The sequence below is a fragment of the Sorex fumeus genome, unplaced genomic scaffold, assembly GCF_029834395.1.
Source record: "Sorex fumeus unplaced genomic scaffold, SorFum_2.1 ptg000047l, whole genome shotgun sequence".
Lineage (NCBI taxonomy): Eukaryota > Metazoa > Chordata > Mammalia > Eulipotyphla > Soricidae > Sorex > Sorex fumeus.
The window spans coordinates 4,113,334-4,130,043 of record NW_026606104.1 but is presented as its reverse complement, the minus strand read 5'-3'; the positions used below and the strand labels follow the sequence as shown (position 1 = coordinate 4,130,043).

Genomic DNA, 16,710 nt, shown 5'->3' with positions numbered 1-16,710 from the left:
TGTACCGACACCCCCAAAACGTTTCAAGCCGAATGGAAGGAGCGCCCCGGCAGGGCCTGTTTCTCGGGGAGCAGAGGGGTGTACGTCCTGGGTCTGGAGCGGTGCACGTGCGCGCTCGGAGCGCATTTGGAAACGGTGCGCGGACCAGAGCCGTCCTGCTGGTGCAAAGGGGGAGCCGCTGGTGCCCAAATGAGGGTGTCTCCAAGGAGGGCGTCCACGCAGCACGTGCAGTCGCTTCTTCCCTCTCCCAGTCCTGCATCCCTGGCCCCTCGGGGCCAGTGAGGCGTTGAGCCGGCGCCCCCGGATCTGGGCGGGAGGCAGCGGGCTGGGAGGCGCCAGGCGCGGGGGGGAGGGACGCGCGGAGCCGGTGGGCGGCCGTCGCGGCGCCAGGGACACTCCCGCCGCCTCCTCTCTGTCCCCTCGCGTCCCTGGGAGTGTGGACTGGGCTGTCCGGGGGGCTTCCACGAACCTGACCTCTCCTCCCGGAGAAAAAAGAAAAAGTCGGGGGCAGCCCCTGGAGCGCGCGGAGAACTCCGATCCCCCCCAACGGGGCAACTCAGGCTGCGGACCAGCCCGGGCGGGGCCCCGGTGCGTCGTGCCTGTCGCCGCTCGTGTCCGGAACGGCGGCCCGGCCGTCCGCTCGGCGCCCCGGGGACCCCCACCCCGAGCCGGAGCGGCTCCCTTGCCGTCGCGGGACCTGGCCGCGGCCTGCAGCGCCCGAACCCCGGGGAATGCAGTGGCCCCCGGCCCCTGGCGCCTCCCCGTGCCTGGCCTGGGCCTCCTCGCTCGCCTGCTCCGCGGCCACGACGCTCCTGAGCCGCGCCGGCCGGGCCCCCCTCATGGCGGCCAAGTGGTTCAAGGAGTTTCCTCTGAACCTGAAGACCGTGTCCGAGCGCGCCAGGCCCGGCGGCGCGGGCAGCGCCAAGCTGCGCAAGAACTCGGAGGCGGGCGGTGCGGGGCCCGCGGCGGGCAAGGGCCGCAAGAACTCGGCGGCCGAGCTGGGGGCCGGCCGGCCGGGCGGCGCGCCCCCCAAGGACAGCCGGCTGTCCCGGGACAGCCTGCAGGGGCTGATCCAGGCCGCCGCGGGCAAGGGCCGCAAGAACTCGCGGGCCACGGACGACGAGCCCCACCGGGGCGCCAGTAAGAGCTCGGGCTGCAGCACCTACATCAACAGGCTCATTAAGGTGGACACGCAGGAGAAGGGCGCCAAGGGCGCGTACCCGGGCGGCGCGGGTGGCAGCACCAGTAGCAGCAGCAGCTGCTCTTCCTCGGCGTCCTCTTCCCCATCCTCCCTGGGCCCTGACCTGGACAAGGGCAAGGCTGTGAAGCAGCAAGACACGGTAAGAACACACCACTTCCTCAACCCTCCCCCCCGCCCCAAACAAAACAACACAGAAAACGGAATTTAGCCCCCTTGGTCCATCTCTCCAAACCCCGCTGAAGCTAACGGGTGGGAAGGGAGCTTAAAAGGCCCTGGCGGTTCAGCAGGGAAGGTGCCGACCGAAAGGGTGTGTCCCACCGACTTTCCTGATTCTTTTCTTTTTGGGTTTTGGGGCCACACCCAGCAGTGTTCAGGACTTACTGCTGGCTCTGCACTCGGGGATCACTTCTAGAGGGCTTTTGGGGGGAGACTGGGTGGGTCACCCTATGCGGGTGCCAGAAATGGAACCCAGGTCCTCATCTCGCCCTACCTCATCTGTCTCTCTGGCCCCAACAATTCTTTGGTGGGCTGGGAGGTAGTGGGAGGAGCCACACCAAGGGGGGCTCAGGGCTTACTCCTGGCCCTGTGCTCAGGGATCACTCCTGATAGTGCTCAGGGGATCTTGTGCGGTGCTGGGGATTGAACCCGCGTGTCTGCATACAAGGCAAGTTCCTACCCTTTGTACTGTCTCTCCAGCCCCAATCTTTGCTGATTCCTATGCATGGTCACTTAAACCCATGGGGAGGGGGGTTCAGTCCTGAGCACCCTTCAATCTTGGGATGGCATCTTTGCTTCCTTTTGTGAGTTCATTTAGTGAAATAACCAGAATGTGATGGCCCTGTGTCTTTGTTTAGCTTCACTCTCTTATAGGTGAGCTCACCTTCATTTCCATCCAGGGGGTTGGAAAGTCAGACCAGGGTATAGCTCTGCTTCCAAGGAAGGGAGGATAACTGAACCTCTGGGCAGGACTCTCAGAGACCCAGGGAGTGGGCTGGTGGCCACCACACTCCTGGGTGAATTCGGAAGCTCCCCTCACTGCTGTGAAAAGTCTCTTCAGCACCGCCCACAGCCTTCCCATTCATTCTCTGGAAATGTGCTATGCATCAGCCTTATGGGACGAGGGGCACCACGCTCCAAAGGCTGTGTGGGCAGAAAAAGAGAGAAGGAAGTGCCCTGAAGGAAATGACAGAGGAAGAGGGAAGGTGTTTCCTGCTACTTGCAGGCCAGAGGCTCTCTGCTTGTTTTCCAGTGGGAGCAGCTCCCAAGAAAAGGAGTGTGTGCCTGGGAACGCCTCTTCTCCCAGAGAAATTTGGGCTTCCTTGCTTTTGCATGAATTTTATCTGTGTGAGAGAGGGAAGACCTCAACCTGTATTCTCAAACTCTTCTCCCCAGGCGGCTCTCCAGGCTCTGGTATTTTAATTATCAGGGCTTTGCACCTCCTGCCCACTGGGTCCTATCAGGAGCCTATAATGAGAGGCAGAACAGCAGGGAAGGTGCGGCTGACCTGGGTTCAATCCCCAACACTGACCTGGATTCAATTCCCACATCCCACCAGAAGTGATCCCTGAACCCAGAGCCAGGAGTAAGCTCTGAGCACCCACCACTGGGTGTCATTCCAAAACCAAACCAAGGGTCCAGGGGGGTCAGAGAGAGGGGTCCGGAGAGAGCACAGCCTTGCACACAGCTGACCCAGGTTCGATCCCCCAGCATTTGGTCCCCCGAGCCCTTTCAGGAGTGAATCCTGAGTGCAGAGCCAGGAGTAAGTTCTGAGCATCCATGGGTGTGACCCCCATCCACCAAAAAAATGAAAAAGTGGAGTTTATAACATACATGCCATGTGTGTTTGTGTGGGTTCCTCTGTTCTGTCCTCATTCTTGTCTCAAATATGGAGGAACAGCTGGTGAGGACCAGCTCGGGCTGATCCTTGCCAGGGGCCCACTGAGTGGTGAGAGCCTTGTGGCAAGGGTTGAGTCCAATGTTCACACTCCTTCCAGTTCCCCAGGGAATGCAGTGCCCATGGCAGGTGATGAGGAAGGACAAAGTGAAGGTCGTGAGTGGAGGTCTGGCTGCCTCACGGTCAGCCTCCCTTGAGGTCTGATGCTCCTTAGACATCTGGAAGTTCTCCCTTAGATGGTCTCCTCACCACTCTTCTCCTGGGAGAGCCAAGTCTTTGGAGGAGGTAATAGGGGGTGGCGGAGCAGGGCCAGGCCTTCCTCTGTGGGGAGGGGTCCCTGACCCGCCCCTCCATGGCTGCAGAACAGTGATTGCATACCCGCTTCCCTTCTCTTTGGACAGGAGAGAGGCTTTCCAGGGCTGGCCAGTGTCCACTTGGAAGCACACACAGTAAAACAGGAATAACCCAGGAGACCCCAGTGTGCCCCTGACAGATGATTCAAATAGGCTGAAATGTCCCATTAAAACCCTAAACTGCCTAAAAGGGAGCCCTTGGGAGCCCATCTGCCAGGAGTTATTGAACCTGGGAAATTCCCACAGTCCTGTTTAGTGCTGACCTATTTCTTGGCTTATTATAAAGCCTGTCTCCTAAGAACTGTTAGAAATTCCTGGAGGACCGGAAGCAAGTCTAGGGTTTGTTTTGGTTCCCTCATGATGCAAGTCGTGCTGGTAGCTGGTCAGTGGTCACTGGTGATTGCCTGACCTGAGAGGGCTGTATTGCTCAGCTGGTCTGCCATCAGAGACCAGAGTCTTGGGGAAGGTGGTCACTCAGTGGATGTCTACTGCTCTAAAATCCGAGGTGTCCTCCGTTCTCTTCGACCACCCAACAAAAGCTTGCTTGCTTGAGGAGCAAGAAATCAAAAGAATCTCAGGGACTAGCAAGTTTCAGTGAGTGGTTGCCAGTCAGTTGTGCTACCAAGTCATATATTTGCACAGTCCATGACACAAAAAGTCTGAACTCATCAGAGACTGGTGAGCTCTTTGCTGGTCTGTGAGAGATTTCCAGGGAAAGATTTGACCACATTGCCATTCTACTTATGATAGCTCTGACACACTCTCCTTGCTGCTTCTCTCACAGGTCATCATCCTGGAAGACTATGCAGACCCTTACGATGCCAAGCGAACCAAAGGCCAGAGGGACGCCGAGAGAGTTGGTGAGAATGATGGCTACATGGAGCCATATGACGCGCAGCAGATGATAACAGGTCCGTAACCGGGACAGCTCGATGGGGGCTGAGGTCCCACGCCCATTGGGAATGGGGGGAAGTGTAACTGGGGTTTTTGGGAATAAGATGAAGCATTTTGACTCTACCCTGCTGAGTGGGCGCTGGGGAAATTAGACCTGAGATCTAGCTCGTTTCCTCTACATTTCGATGGCCTTCCATCGGAAAATGTGTCGGGTCTTGAGTTTCTGATTCACTGAGAGTTACCACTTGAAAGTTTGCAGATGTGCTCAGAATGGGATCTTCAGCTTTAAGTTGATTAATATACAGGAGAGCACTCCTGGAAGGAGCTCAGCGGGCTGAGTGTGTGCTTTGTATGCAGGAGTCTCAGGTTCAAGCCCCTATGTGGCATGGTTCCCTGAGTCCAGAGCTGGGAGTATTCTTGAACTGGTTGTGGTTCCCTCCCAAAATAATTTGTATATAATTCTTAGCCACTTTTTTGGGGGGGAGGGCTGGGCCACACCCAACAGTGTTCATGGCTTATGCCTGGTGGGTCTGTGCTCAGGGAATTATATGGGGGCTGGGGTTGGGCAAGTGCCTTACTCACCATACTATCACTCCCACCCCATCTTGGCCACTTTCAAAATTTTGACATTCTTAATGGGAGTCAGAAACTCAAATGATGAGATGAATATACGCTCAAAGGAGTTTAAGTTGTCCAGATATGAAGTGATGCTCTGTATTGTGGAAAATGTACTTCTCAGCAAGCTCAGCAGCATATGAATAAAATATTTCATGACTAAGGAATGATTACTAATCATCGCTGTGAGCCAAGCCATCCAGGCAAACCTAAAACTAATGTCAAGTTACTCTTAACAGTTTAAGTCAGCACAATCCTGCCTTGTGGGCTAGGCAATCACTCTCAAGTAGGGGGACTGTATTTCGCCTCAACATTCTCTTGAGTTGGTATTAATGATAATTCTACATAGCTAGATTGTATTATTTCATGTGCTTGTGAATTTTGGAAAGGATCATTCGCCTAGTTTTCCTCTGAGCCTCCAAGGGAAAATGCAATTTCTGATTGCTGATTTCAGGGAACCTTACTTGAACATCCTGGGATTTGGGCCTGGGAAAAGACAAGCTAGTCACACATGAAAGACTTTGTTAGAAAACACCCCGAAGAGCTGAGTCTCAGAAGGCCAGAGCAGAAGCCATTGGCAGCACCCTGCCTGGTTCAAGACAGGCTACAGAATGAGAGTGAGCCATGACCGGAAGGCATTGCTGTTTCCTGCTTCTCTGCTTGCAGAGATAAGGCCAGCATTTGGGGAGGGTGTACCCTGGCCAGGCTGTGACCCTGAAGGTCACTGGACTGTGACCTCTAATGAAGTCTGTGAATGAAAGGAAGTGAAAATGAACTTAGTCAGAATTGTAGAAAATAGCTGTGATGTGAAAGGAGCAAGGGGAAACTTTACCTCAAATTGAGTGGCTTTCTCAAAGCATCGCCAGGGCTTGATTTTGTATCATCTTTCTCAGGCCTTTGGTTTTTCTTCCTCGCTCTCTAAGAATTCTACCTATGCTTTCTCAGGTGTTTATTTCTGAAGTCAGACTAATAAGGAGAGTGCTATGCTTTCAAAAATGGAATATATCTCTCTCCCACTCCACACCCATAACACATACAGAACTCATAAGCTAAGGAATGCCAATACTATCCCTGGGTTGAGAAAACAAGAACAGAGAGACTGAGAGATTCTGAATTCCTTGTGCACATTGTGTTTTGAGAAAACAGGAGAAATTAGAACCCACATCTTTCACAGTAGCCTGCATGTGTTTTGCTTTCTAACCTGAGTTGCCTCCATCACCATTTGAAGTGACGTGTACAAAACACTAAGTTTTATGGGCCAGAGTGGTAGTACAGCAGGTTGGGCACTTGTCTTGCATGATGCCAACCTGGATTCAGTTCTTAACATTCTGTATGGTCCCTGGGGTGCTGCCAGAAGTGATCTCTAAGTACAGAGCTAGGAATTAACCCTGAATGCAGCCAGATGTGGCGGGGGGGGGGGGGGGGGGGGAGGGAGAAGCACTTAAAGTTCTACACACAAGCTATCTTTCCAACCAGACTGACAAAGAAAGGTTTATTGAGGAACCAAAATTGTTTAATAGTGAATGTAGTAAGCATACTTAGCATTTAATATTTGAGCAATTACTAAGTTTCAAGGATTTTTTTGGTTGTTTTCTTTTAGAGACTGGCACACCTGGTGATCTTGGGGGTTACTTCTGGCTCTGCACTCAGGAATCACTCCTGGTGGAGTTCGGGGGACCACATGGGAGACTAGGGATCAAACCCAGGTCAGCTGGGTGCAAGGCATGTGCCTGACCCACTGTATTATCTCTCTGGCCCCTATAAGTTACAGTTTTAAACAGTTTTCATGAATAAACTTATTTAAGAAGACTAAAAAATTATTGTTTTCAATAGGAGAATGAAGTCAAGGGGACCAAATTTATTTATTTATTTTGCTTTTTGGGTCACACCCAGCGATGCACAGAGGTTACTCTTGGCTCATGCACTCAGTAACCACTCCTGGTGGTGCTCGGGGGACCATATGGATGCTGGGAATCGAACCCGGGTTGTCTGCGTGCAAGGCAACTTAGAGTACGGCCCTACCCGCTGTACTCAAGCCCCAAGTTTTTCATTTAGTTTTTTAATTGACTTGTTTTTTAGCTACTGAATTTTTAGTTCTTTAAAAACATGCTGCTTATTTTGACAGTTTCTTCATCTAAAATGCCTAGCACAAAGCACCTCGTCCATATCCAGAGAGACACTGTACCGGTGCTTCTTATTCTACACATGGGCTACCCAGCTGGGCAGAATAACAGGAAGTGAGTTTATCGGAAACTGGAAATAAAAGATTTGCTGCTGGGTTGGGTTTTTTCTTCTTTTTAAAAATTTTTGTTGTTGTTGTTCAGTTTGTTCCTTATGTACTTGGTTATAAACCATGTTTAGAAATAGCCAGCATGAAACATTTGTCTGTTGTTGTGTTGTGTCTGAGTGTGTGTGTGGGTGAGTGTATGTGTGCATGCATATGGATTGAGTGTGTGTGAATGAAAGGAAGGAATGGACTTAGAATTTTAGTGTTTGTTTAGTTCCAACATTTGTTTCTGCAGGAGATGGGAAGAATTCTAGAGAATAAGACTTAAGTAGAGGGGCTGTAGCTGGTAGGTATGTGTCCTTGCATGCAGCTGACCTGGATTCAATCCCCTTTACCCCAGATGGTCTTAAGAGCTTGCTGGGAGTGGTCCCTGAGCATAGAGCCAGTAGTGTGCCCTGAGAACTTCTGGGTATGGCACCAAAGCAAGGAACAAACAAAATTTAAGTGGAGCCCCCAGCTTCTACATTTTCAGGGAATGAAGGATATCTCAATTTTTTTGTTTTGTTTTGTTTTGTTTTGTTTTGTTTTGGGGCTACACTCAGTAGTGCTCAGGGGTCAGTCAGCAATTAAGCCCTGGTAATTCTTGGGGGACCATATGGGATGCTGGGGATCAAACCCTGGTCAGCTGCGTGCAAGGCAAGCTCTCTACCCACTGTAGAGCTTCCTCTCTGGCCCCAGGACATCTTCAATTTTGAGAGACTCTTGGGTGCATGAAACTTGTTCATGATGTGGGTTTGTAACGTCCAACCAATATTTCTTGAACTTTTATTGAGCATGTAGGAGGCTGCAGTCTAGGCTTTGGGCCCACAGGGAAAAGACCGGGGAGCCACACCCACTAGGCAGACGGCCAACAGAGAAGTCTCTTGTGGAAAATGCAGCAATAACCATGAAGTAAAGCTAAGGCCTTGGTCAGCCCAGGGACTCGAGGCTCATCAACCTTCCATGAAACCCAGGACTACCCCTCCTCTCAAAAAACACAAACCAAAAACTTTTCTCTTAGGTTTGAAAATCTAAAAATCTATAAATTTACCAATAACTTCTCACTTAGACATGTCCGAAAGATTGATCATGGAAAAGATAGGCATATGAAGATAAGGTAAGGCCAGTACAAGCCTCACTGTCATTCTGCTAAAGGAGCAGGAGCAAATGCTAAATGAACTGCAGAAATGTTCTGCATTCAGGGCTGGAGTGATAGCACAGTGGGGAGGGCGTTTGCCTTGCAAGCGGCCAACCCGAGTTCGATTCCCAGCATCCGATATGGTGCATCCTGAGGACCGCCAGGAGCGATTTCTGAGAGCAGAGCCAGGAGAAATGCTTGAGCACTGCTGTGTGTGACCCAAAAATCAAAAAGGAAAAAGAAAGGATAGAAATATTCTGCATTCACTCACAGGGGGACCCTTAGCCCCCCAGTGAAAACTGTCACATTGAAAAGGCCTTTGAAGGGTCCTTGTAGCAGCACCCACTTAGCAGGAGAGCCTTTCCCTCCTGGACCATCTCACCCACACAAGTTGTATGAGCTTGTCATACAAGTTGTATGAGCTCAGGCAAGTTGAGCCACTTGGTTGGTGCCAGCCTTGCGGGGCTGCTCGCTATGACCTTGACAGGAGCCCTGCCTGCCATACTGTGGCTCGAGTCTGTCTTAGCTGTCCTGGTGACCACTGCAGACCTCAGTGAAGTCACCGGTGTGGGTCCCTCTGGGTGTTCTGCTTCACCTTCCCTGGGAGCAGCATCTGCAGCCGACATTCTTCAGAGAATTCGGGGCGAGGGTGGGATGTCTGGCACTGACCACAGACCACAGTCCAAGCCGCTTCCAGTCCTACGCTGTGTTTTTTTCGGGATCAGCCAGAGTTGGGAAGGGAGAAAGGAAAATTTCGGCCCATGTGATGGTTCCCGCAGCTACACCTTGTGGCTGTGGCAGCCGCAGGGCCCGGCCCTGGCTGCAGATGCGTGTTTATCTGTCCCCGCTGGCCACGCTCTGTTGTCTGCTGTGGTCAATGGCCTCTATCGGCAGAACCAGGGCGCAGTTTCCTCTGGCCATTTCCTCCTTCTCAGGCTGGTTTCCTCTCCGGGCCCGCTCTGCACGTCAGGGGCTGTTTCTCCTGCAGGAAGGGTCGGCTCCCAGGCCCATGATTGTTTCTGTTTCTATGGCACCTCAGGTTGGGGGCAGCCAGGTGCTGGGCTGGCCTAGGGCTGCCCTTGGAGGGGCCTCCCCCTAGCCTCCCCCCCCCCAAGCCCCTGCATCCCTCTTGTCAAACTGTAGCACTGTCCTCCCGTTGTTCATCGATTTGCTCGAGCAGGCCCAGTAACGTCTCCATTGTGAGACTTGTTGTTACTGTGTTTGGCATATCGAATATATCACGGGGAGCTTGCCAGGCTTTGCCGTGTGGGCGAGATACTCTCAGTAGCTTGCCGGGCTCTCTGAGAGGGGTGGAGGAATCAAACCTGGCTCGGCTGGGCTGGCGGCTTGCAAGGCAAACACCCTACTTCTGTGCTATCGCTCCAGCCCTCTTGTCAAACGATGTTTGGAAGTAGAATGATAATTAGTGGATCGGGCCCCATCCCCAGCCATCCTGGGAAGCAGAGTCCTCCCAAGCATGCCGCCCACAGTATACTCACCAGGTCTGAGGTGGTAGGCCCCGAGGCCAGCCTCCAGGGTCAGCACTCAGGAGTGCCGAGGCCTCACCATGCTGGCCACCTGCCCTGGCATTAACCAGATGATCAGGACCCTTCTCTGAGGGCCGAGCATTGAGACTGGGCTTGGGGGCCTGTCTGGACCCATCTCAGTGAAGAGTCCACCTTGGGTTTGGGCCCGGGCCCTAATATTCCTAAAAGAACCCCACGAGGGCCTGCGTGTTGCCACTTTCTGGATTCTTGGTTCTATGGAAGTCTCAGAAAAGTTCTTCATCTCAGCCCAGCCCAGAGAAGAGGGGTCTTCCTGAGCCCTGACCCTGTGACTGGCTAGGGTGAGCACGGTGAGGGAGAGAGGCCAAACTGAAGGTTGGGAGACCCCCCACTGCCTGTTCCCGGGCTGAGGCCAGTGGGTTCCAGCACCGCCACAGACCCTGGCGGCCAGAGCCGCTCCCCACACCCGTAGCTGAGAAGGGGGGGGCCTTCAGGGGCCCAGCACGGAAGCGCTTCTTGGGCTTTTCTTACCCTTGGGCTCCTGTGGCCCCACTCCCCACACCCTACTCCTGCTTTTAGCACACCTGGGCTGAGGCTCCTGCAAGCAGGGACTCACACCTGCACCGGCCCATTCTAAGAGAACTTAATTTTTGGTTTGCTTTGGGGCCACCCCCAGGGACGGCTCCAGGCAGTGCTCGGGGAACCACACGTGGTGCTGGGCTCAAACCCAGGGCCTCTGTGTGCCAGGCAGGCACCTGCCGCTGCGCTCTCTGGCCCCTACATGATTTTATGTCTTTCGAGTTTGAAGCCTCAGGCGCCCTGGGTTCCTGGCCCTGCAGCCCTGCCAGCCTCACAATTCTTCTTTGGGGTTCCTCCTCCCCCTTTCTTGAGCAGCCCCAGCTTCTGCCCTGCAGCCCTCTGGCACCCCTCTGTGCCCACCCCTTCCTTTCCTCTGTGTGGTTTAGACTCATGGCTCAGACCCTCTCGAGTGGCCCCAGGCCTGCCCTGGACCCTGCGTCTGCAGCTGCCAGCACTCCTGCCTGCCACCCTCAGTTGCCCACCCCTCCACTGCCACAGAATCGTGTCCCATCAGAGAAGCCAGATGTGGGGGCTCGGCACTGGTGGTGCCCACTGAATTGGAGCAGTGAACCTGGGGACCCTGGGAGAGAGCAGTGAGAGGGCTGGACCCCCAGCAGCCCCTGTGGGAGGCACGGCCAGCGGGTAGCGGCAGCAGTGAATGGGTTGGAGGGGGCGGAGGGTCCCAAGCCCCTCAGACACTGGTAGGGATGGGGGGAAGGGGTGAGAGTGGAATTCACTCCCCTCGTGGGAGCAGAACTGGTCTGTCAGAGGACAGGGAGATGGAGAGGACTCTCCCCCACGTGGGCAGACAGCCAAGGGCTCTGATGGGAATGATGTTCATTGCTTCAGTGACCAGGGAGGTCTGTCTATCTTGCCCAGCCCAGCTCCTGCAGAGGGTCAGGAGATTTGCATCCAGCTTATGCTTCTGTCTCAGCCTGAGCTCGGGCTGGAGGTTTCTGACTTCCTGTCTGCATGTTGGACCTGACGGTGTCCTGGCGCCACCTGTTCTCTCTGGCCCCAGGAACCGCTAAACCTCCTGGCTCTGAGGCGCACTGTGGGCCTCTCCACGGCTGCCCCCAATTCCTCTGGCCTCTGCTGAGCCCTATACTGCGGGCTGTCCTGTGAGCCCCCCTTTTGGGGATTCCCCCTCTCAGGGACCATCCCATGGAGGGGACCATCTCTTTCTCAGTCAGACCAGCTTCAGTTCTCTTCCACGTGATGCCTCGAGCAGGAGACAGGTCAGAGGGTGGGTGCTGGCCTTGCACACGACCCACCCAGGTTTGGTCCCCAGCACCACATAGGGTCCGCTGAACCCTGCCAGGAGTGAGCCCTGAGCATCGCCAGATGTGGCCCCAGATAACTCCTTCTCTACCCTGCCCAAATAAAAGGGGGTTAGGGTTGGAAGTGTCTGTCCTTGACCCCAGGTGTGGCCACTTCGTGGTTCTGCTTGGTTCTTCGTGCACCTGGCTGCTCCCTCGTGTCTCTGCAGCAACGAGGGTATATGGAGGTGGCGAGTCTCTCACGGCAGGGCACACCCCTCGGGCACGTCGCTGGGCACCACCTCACCCTAGCTTTCCTTTCTCCACAGATACTGCTCCCAAGTGTGTCTGATGTTGAGGGCCAGAGCCTGCTGCCCACGGGGACACTAGGCAGGGCCAGCGGGGACGGGGAGAGATCCCGGGGCAAGCAGGGGCGGTGTCTGTGGTCAGGTGGCCCCTAATTGCATACCCTGATGCCTGTGTGGACAGGAGCGGGCAGTAGAGGCAGCCCCTTCCCTTTGCAGCACCTTGGGGAGCAGCTGGGGCACTCTCGGGTGTGGGCATGGCCCCAGCTGCCTTCCAGCCCTACCAGTGGGGGAGTCATGGGCCTGGTCCCAGGCCACTGGCACTGTCCGGTGAGTGCTGGGTGCTGTGCGATCTTTGATGGCCTCGGGTGTGTGTGTTTCAGAAATTCGCCGTCGTGGCTCCAAAGATCCCCTGGTGAAGGCCCTTCAGCTGCTGGACGGCCCGTGCGAGCCAGGGGAGCAGGGCCCGAAGGGGGACACGCTGGCCCGGAGGAGGGGCTCCAAGGAGCTGCTGGGGAAGGCCCCCCAGCTGTACGACACGCCCTATGAGCCCACGGACGGGGCTGCCCCCAGGGCCGAGGGCAAGGCCAGGGCCCCCGACAGCCATGGCCGGCTGCCTGAGAACGACGGGAGGCCTGCAGCCGAGTACGAGCAGCCCTGGGAGTGGAAGAAGGAGCAGATCGCCCGGGCACTGTCGGGTGAGGCCGGGCCCTGGGGAGCAGCCCCCACCCGTCGGAGAGACAGGACAGGGGGGCGGCACTGGCCTTGCACACACTGACACACCAGCTCGATCCCCGGCACCACATAGGGACCCCCAAGCCCACCAGGAGGTTCCCTGAGCACCACCAGGTGTGTCCTACCCCCCATAAAAAAAGAAAGTCCCATGTTGTAATTCTTTATGGTGGCTCCCGCCAGCCAGCCAGCCGCAGGGCTGTTTCCCTGAAGGCACCTTGAAGTGGCAGGTGGGGAGGAGCTTCAAGGAGCTCAGCCCCAGAGGGGCACAGTCACCTGTGACAGGGACGGGGTGCCTCTCCTCCTGGAGGTGGAGGATGTCCCCCGGGTGGCCTGGGGCTCACTGGGGTCCTCCTTCCAGTTCAGTTTGAAGGCGCAGAGCGGCCGTGCGCCAAGGAGGAGACGGGGAGGCAGCATCTCCGCCAGAAGAGCTGGACCCAGAAGATCCTGAAGCCAGCGCTGCCCGACCACAGCGAGGGGGAGAGAGTGGACCCCTCCTTGCCCCTGGAGAAGCAGCCGTGAGTGTCCTCATCCCCGGCGACCAGGGTGGGCACTGGCCCATGTCTCATTCCTGCATCCATAAGTACTTATGTGTGTTGTTGGGGGGAGCAGCATTTGGAAAAACCCATATTTTGTTTTATTTTGTTTGGGCCACACCTAGCGATGCTCAGGGGTTACTCCTGACTCTGCCATTCAGGAATCACTCCTGGCAGTGCTCGAGGGACCATACGGGGTGCTGGGGATCAAACCGGAGTTTGCCACGTGCAAGGCCAATGCCCTACCTGCTGTATTATATCACTCCAGGTCCCATTTTTTTGGGAGTGCGGGAAGAGATTTTGGGAGCCTAACTCTGTCCCCGGGGGCACTCCTGGTGGTGCTTGTGGACCCTGTGTGCAGCAGAGGGTGGAACACTGTCCCTGCTGTCCTGTCTCTCCAGCCCCAAGTGAAACCCATTTTCAAGCCCAGTCCAGAGCCTCTGCTCACAGCCAGGAGCTGATCAGCGCATTCCCTTCTGTTATCGCTCTCCTTTTGATGAGCTGCACGTGCTTTACATGCAGGAGGCCCTGTGCCCCTTCTGCCAGCGCCTCCAGCTCCAAGCACCGCCAGGAGCCACCCTAGAGCCCGGTGTGGCCCAAAACAGACCAAAGGAGCCAGAACAATAGCACAGCAGGCAGGGCGCCTGCCTCACTGGCAGCCAACTCCGGTTCATACCCGGCACCCCACCTGCTTCCTTGAGCACCTTCAGGAGTGATCTCTGAGCACAGAGTCGGGCGTAAGCTCTGAGCATCACCAGGGGAGGCACAAAAGCAAAACAGTCGCGATCCCTGAGCACGGAGCCAGGGGTAAACCCTGCGCACAGCAGGGTGTAGTTAAAAAGGAAGAAGTGGGGTGTGTGGAACTCGGTGGGCCAAAGGCACACCCAGTTCGAGGGCTGATGCTGGCCTTCCTGCCTCCCTTGCAGCTGGTACCATGGGGCCATCAGCCGAGCGGAGGCCGAGAGCCTGCTCCAGCCCTGCAGGGAAGCTGGGTACCTGGTTCGGAACAGCGAGTCGGGGAACAGTCGGTACTCCATTGCGCTGAAGTAAGTGCCGGAGCCTCCTGGGTCCCACAGGCGCGCCGGGCCGCCCTGATCACCTCTCTGCCGGGCTCAGTGGGGTGTGCCTGCTGGGGCCCCAGAATGTGAGAGGTGCGGAGGATAAGGACGCAGCGTGGGGGTTGGAGACACCAGTCCCCCCAGCCCCGTCTCTAGCGCCAGATGATCCTGTTCCACCGTCTCACCCTCTGCTTTGCATGGCCCGGGTGGAGAGAGGACGCACTCAGACCTCTAACAGGGGCAATAGTCGTGCTTTGATGCTCTCTTGCCTGGGACTTTTGTAAGTCAGTAACCACCCCCCCCCCACCCCCGCCACACACACACACACACACACACACACACACACCGAGTGTCAAGATGCCAACTGAAGTTCTGACATCAGTTTCTCCTGGGGGAGAAGGAGCCACCCACTCACTCCTGTCCTCCTCCCCCACCACCCCAGCCTCTGAGTGTGCACAGAAGCTCGTCTGCCTGCCCTGCCCAGCCGCTGAAGCTTGTATCATGGAAACTGGCGCTGCACTGTGGGCTCTGTGGTGCTATATTGGAGGGTCATTGTCAAGAGCCCTAACAGCACTTCCTTCCTCAGGAAGCTGAGCCCCTGCAGCTGAAACAATCAGACTGGAGGGAGAGCGAGGCTGGCGGGGGGAGCGCGGAGCGTGGGGCAGAGGGATCGCGGCAGACAGATGCCAGGAATAGCTCTGTGTGTTCCTGGGGCCAGGCTGCTGGAGTGCTGGCTGTCAGTCCCTACCACCCGCAAGTCCGTCCAGAACTTTCCTTTCCTCTTCCCTTCATGAATGGGAAGTTCCCCCTGGTGGTCTCGCACTTGGACTGGGAGTTTGGGGGTCAGTGGGACTTTGCTTTTTCCACCACTACCAACTATACCCCCACCCCCGCCCCTGCCCCCTCCAGTAGCTGATGACTTGTGTGCATGAAAGATAAACGCTGAGGGCGCCCCACATGTGGCGGAGGGCCGGGCAGCTCCTAAGCGCCCTTCCGGGGAGCCAGCTGCCTATGGCAGTGGAGACAGGAGTGGGTCTCACGCTTGCTGGGGAGAGCGCCCTCTTGTGGCGGGGCAGGTTGCTCCCTGACGTCGCCTGGGTTTGTGTTTCATTCCAGGACAAGTCAAGGATGTGTCCACATCATCGTGGCCCAGACCAAGGACAACAAATACACCCTGAATCAGACCAGCGCCGTCTTTGCCAGCATCCCGGAAGTGGTACACTACTATTCCAACGAGAAGCTGCCCTTCAAGGGGGCGGAGCACATGACTCTTCTCTACCCAGTGCACAGCAAAGTGCACTAGGGGTCAGTCCCAGGGAGCCGCTCAGGGCAAGGTGGCTGCACCCAGGCATTGCACCTGCGGATGGAGGACAAAGGCTGGGAACACGCCTCCGGCCTCCAGCCCCTGGCCCCTGGCCTGCCCCCTCCTCTGCGCCCCTGGCTTCCCCTGCCTGCTTTCCTGCCTTCAGGAGCCATATCCTCCCGTGCCCTCCACGCTCTCGAGTTGGGTGTTCTCCTGAGGAGCGGTGAGTCAGGAGTCGGGAAAACGAAGCCGCTGGAACACCTGATCTCCACCTTTCTGGAAGATGACAGGAAACGGGGCCATGGGCTGGGAGAGCATGTGATTCCAGAGGGGGAGGGGCTGGGCACTCTGCCTTTCCTTCCTTCGCCTCAGGGACGCCCTCAAGCTGCTTTGGCAGCCCAGCCTCCCCTGTCCCACCGAGAGAGAGAGACCGGAGGGGGCCCCATTGTCATACTTGCCAGTAGAACAAGGGACTGGTGGCTCGATTCCCTGAACCAGAGAGTGAAGTAGCCAAGACAGATTGCACTTCTGATTTTTTTTTTACTCTAGAAATTTTCAAAGCTCCATCGTAGAGAATTGTTTTCTAACTGGATAATTAGACTTTCTGACAACCTTGTTCTTGTCTCTGTGTGATTTAGTTATTCTGGAAATGTTTATTTTTTTTTTAGTTTTTGTCCCTCCAGTTAGATTTGCTTTGTACTTTTAGGGTGGTTCTGTGTTTTTTTTTTTTTTTCTTTCTGGACCACAGCCAGAGGTGCTCAGGGCTTCCTTACTCCTGGCTCTGTGCTCAGGGATTGGTCTCTCCTGGCAGGGCTCCAGGGGCCCATATGCAGTGCCAGGGATGGAACCCAGCGTGCAAACCAAGCACCCTGCCCACTGTGTTATCTCTCCATCTGCCTTTTTAGGGTCAGTTACAAACATATCAATGTAATTCCAAGGTCTGATCTTGCGACCTGGGCCTTCAGCCCTTGCTCTCTCATACTGGTCCCAGCTGACTGGTTCACGCTGTATAAAGGTAGCTGAAAAGACTCAAGGCTTTTTCCTAATTCCCATTGCTTAAGATAGTAACTTA

General features: G+C 55.7%; 1 protein-coding gene across 1 annotated transcript; it reads left to right on the top strand.

Annotated features, from left to right (window-relative positions):
* Positions 1-398: 398 nt before the first annotated feature.
* Positions 399-15,729, top strand: SHE (Src homology 2 domain containing E). The gene is made up of 6 exons (XM_056123535.1): positions 399-1,340; positions 4,233-4,359; positions 12,393-12,707; positions 13,103-13,259; positions 14,204-14,323; positions 15,452-15,729. The coding sequence occupies exons 1-6, from the start codon at positions 732-734 to the stop codon at positions 15,636-15,638; spliced, it is 1,515 nt and encodes a 504-aa protein (XP_055979510.1). The 5' UTR covers positions 399-731; the 3' UTR covers positions 15,639-15,729.
* Positions 15,730-16,710: the final 981 nt, after the last annotated feature.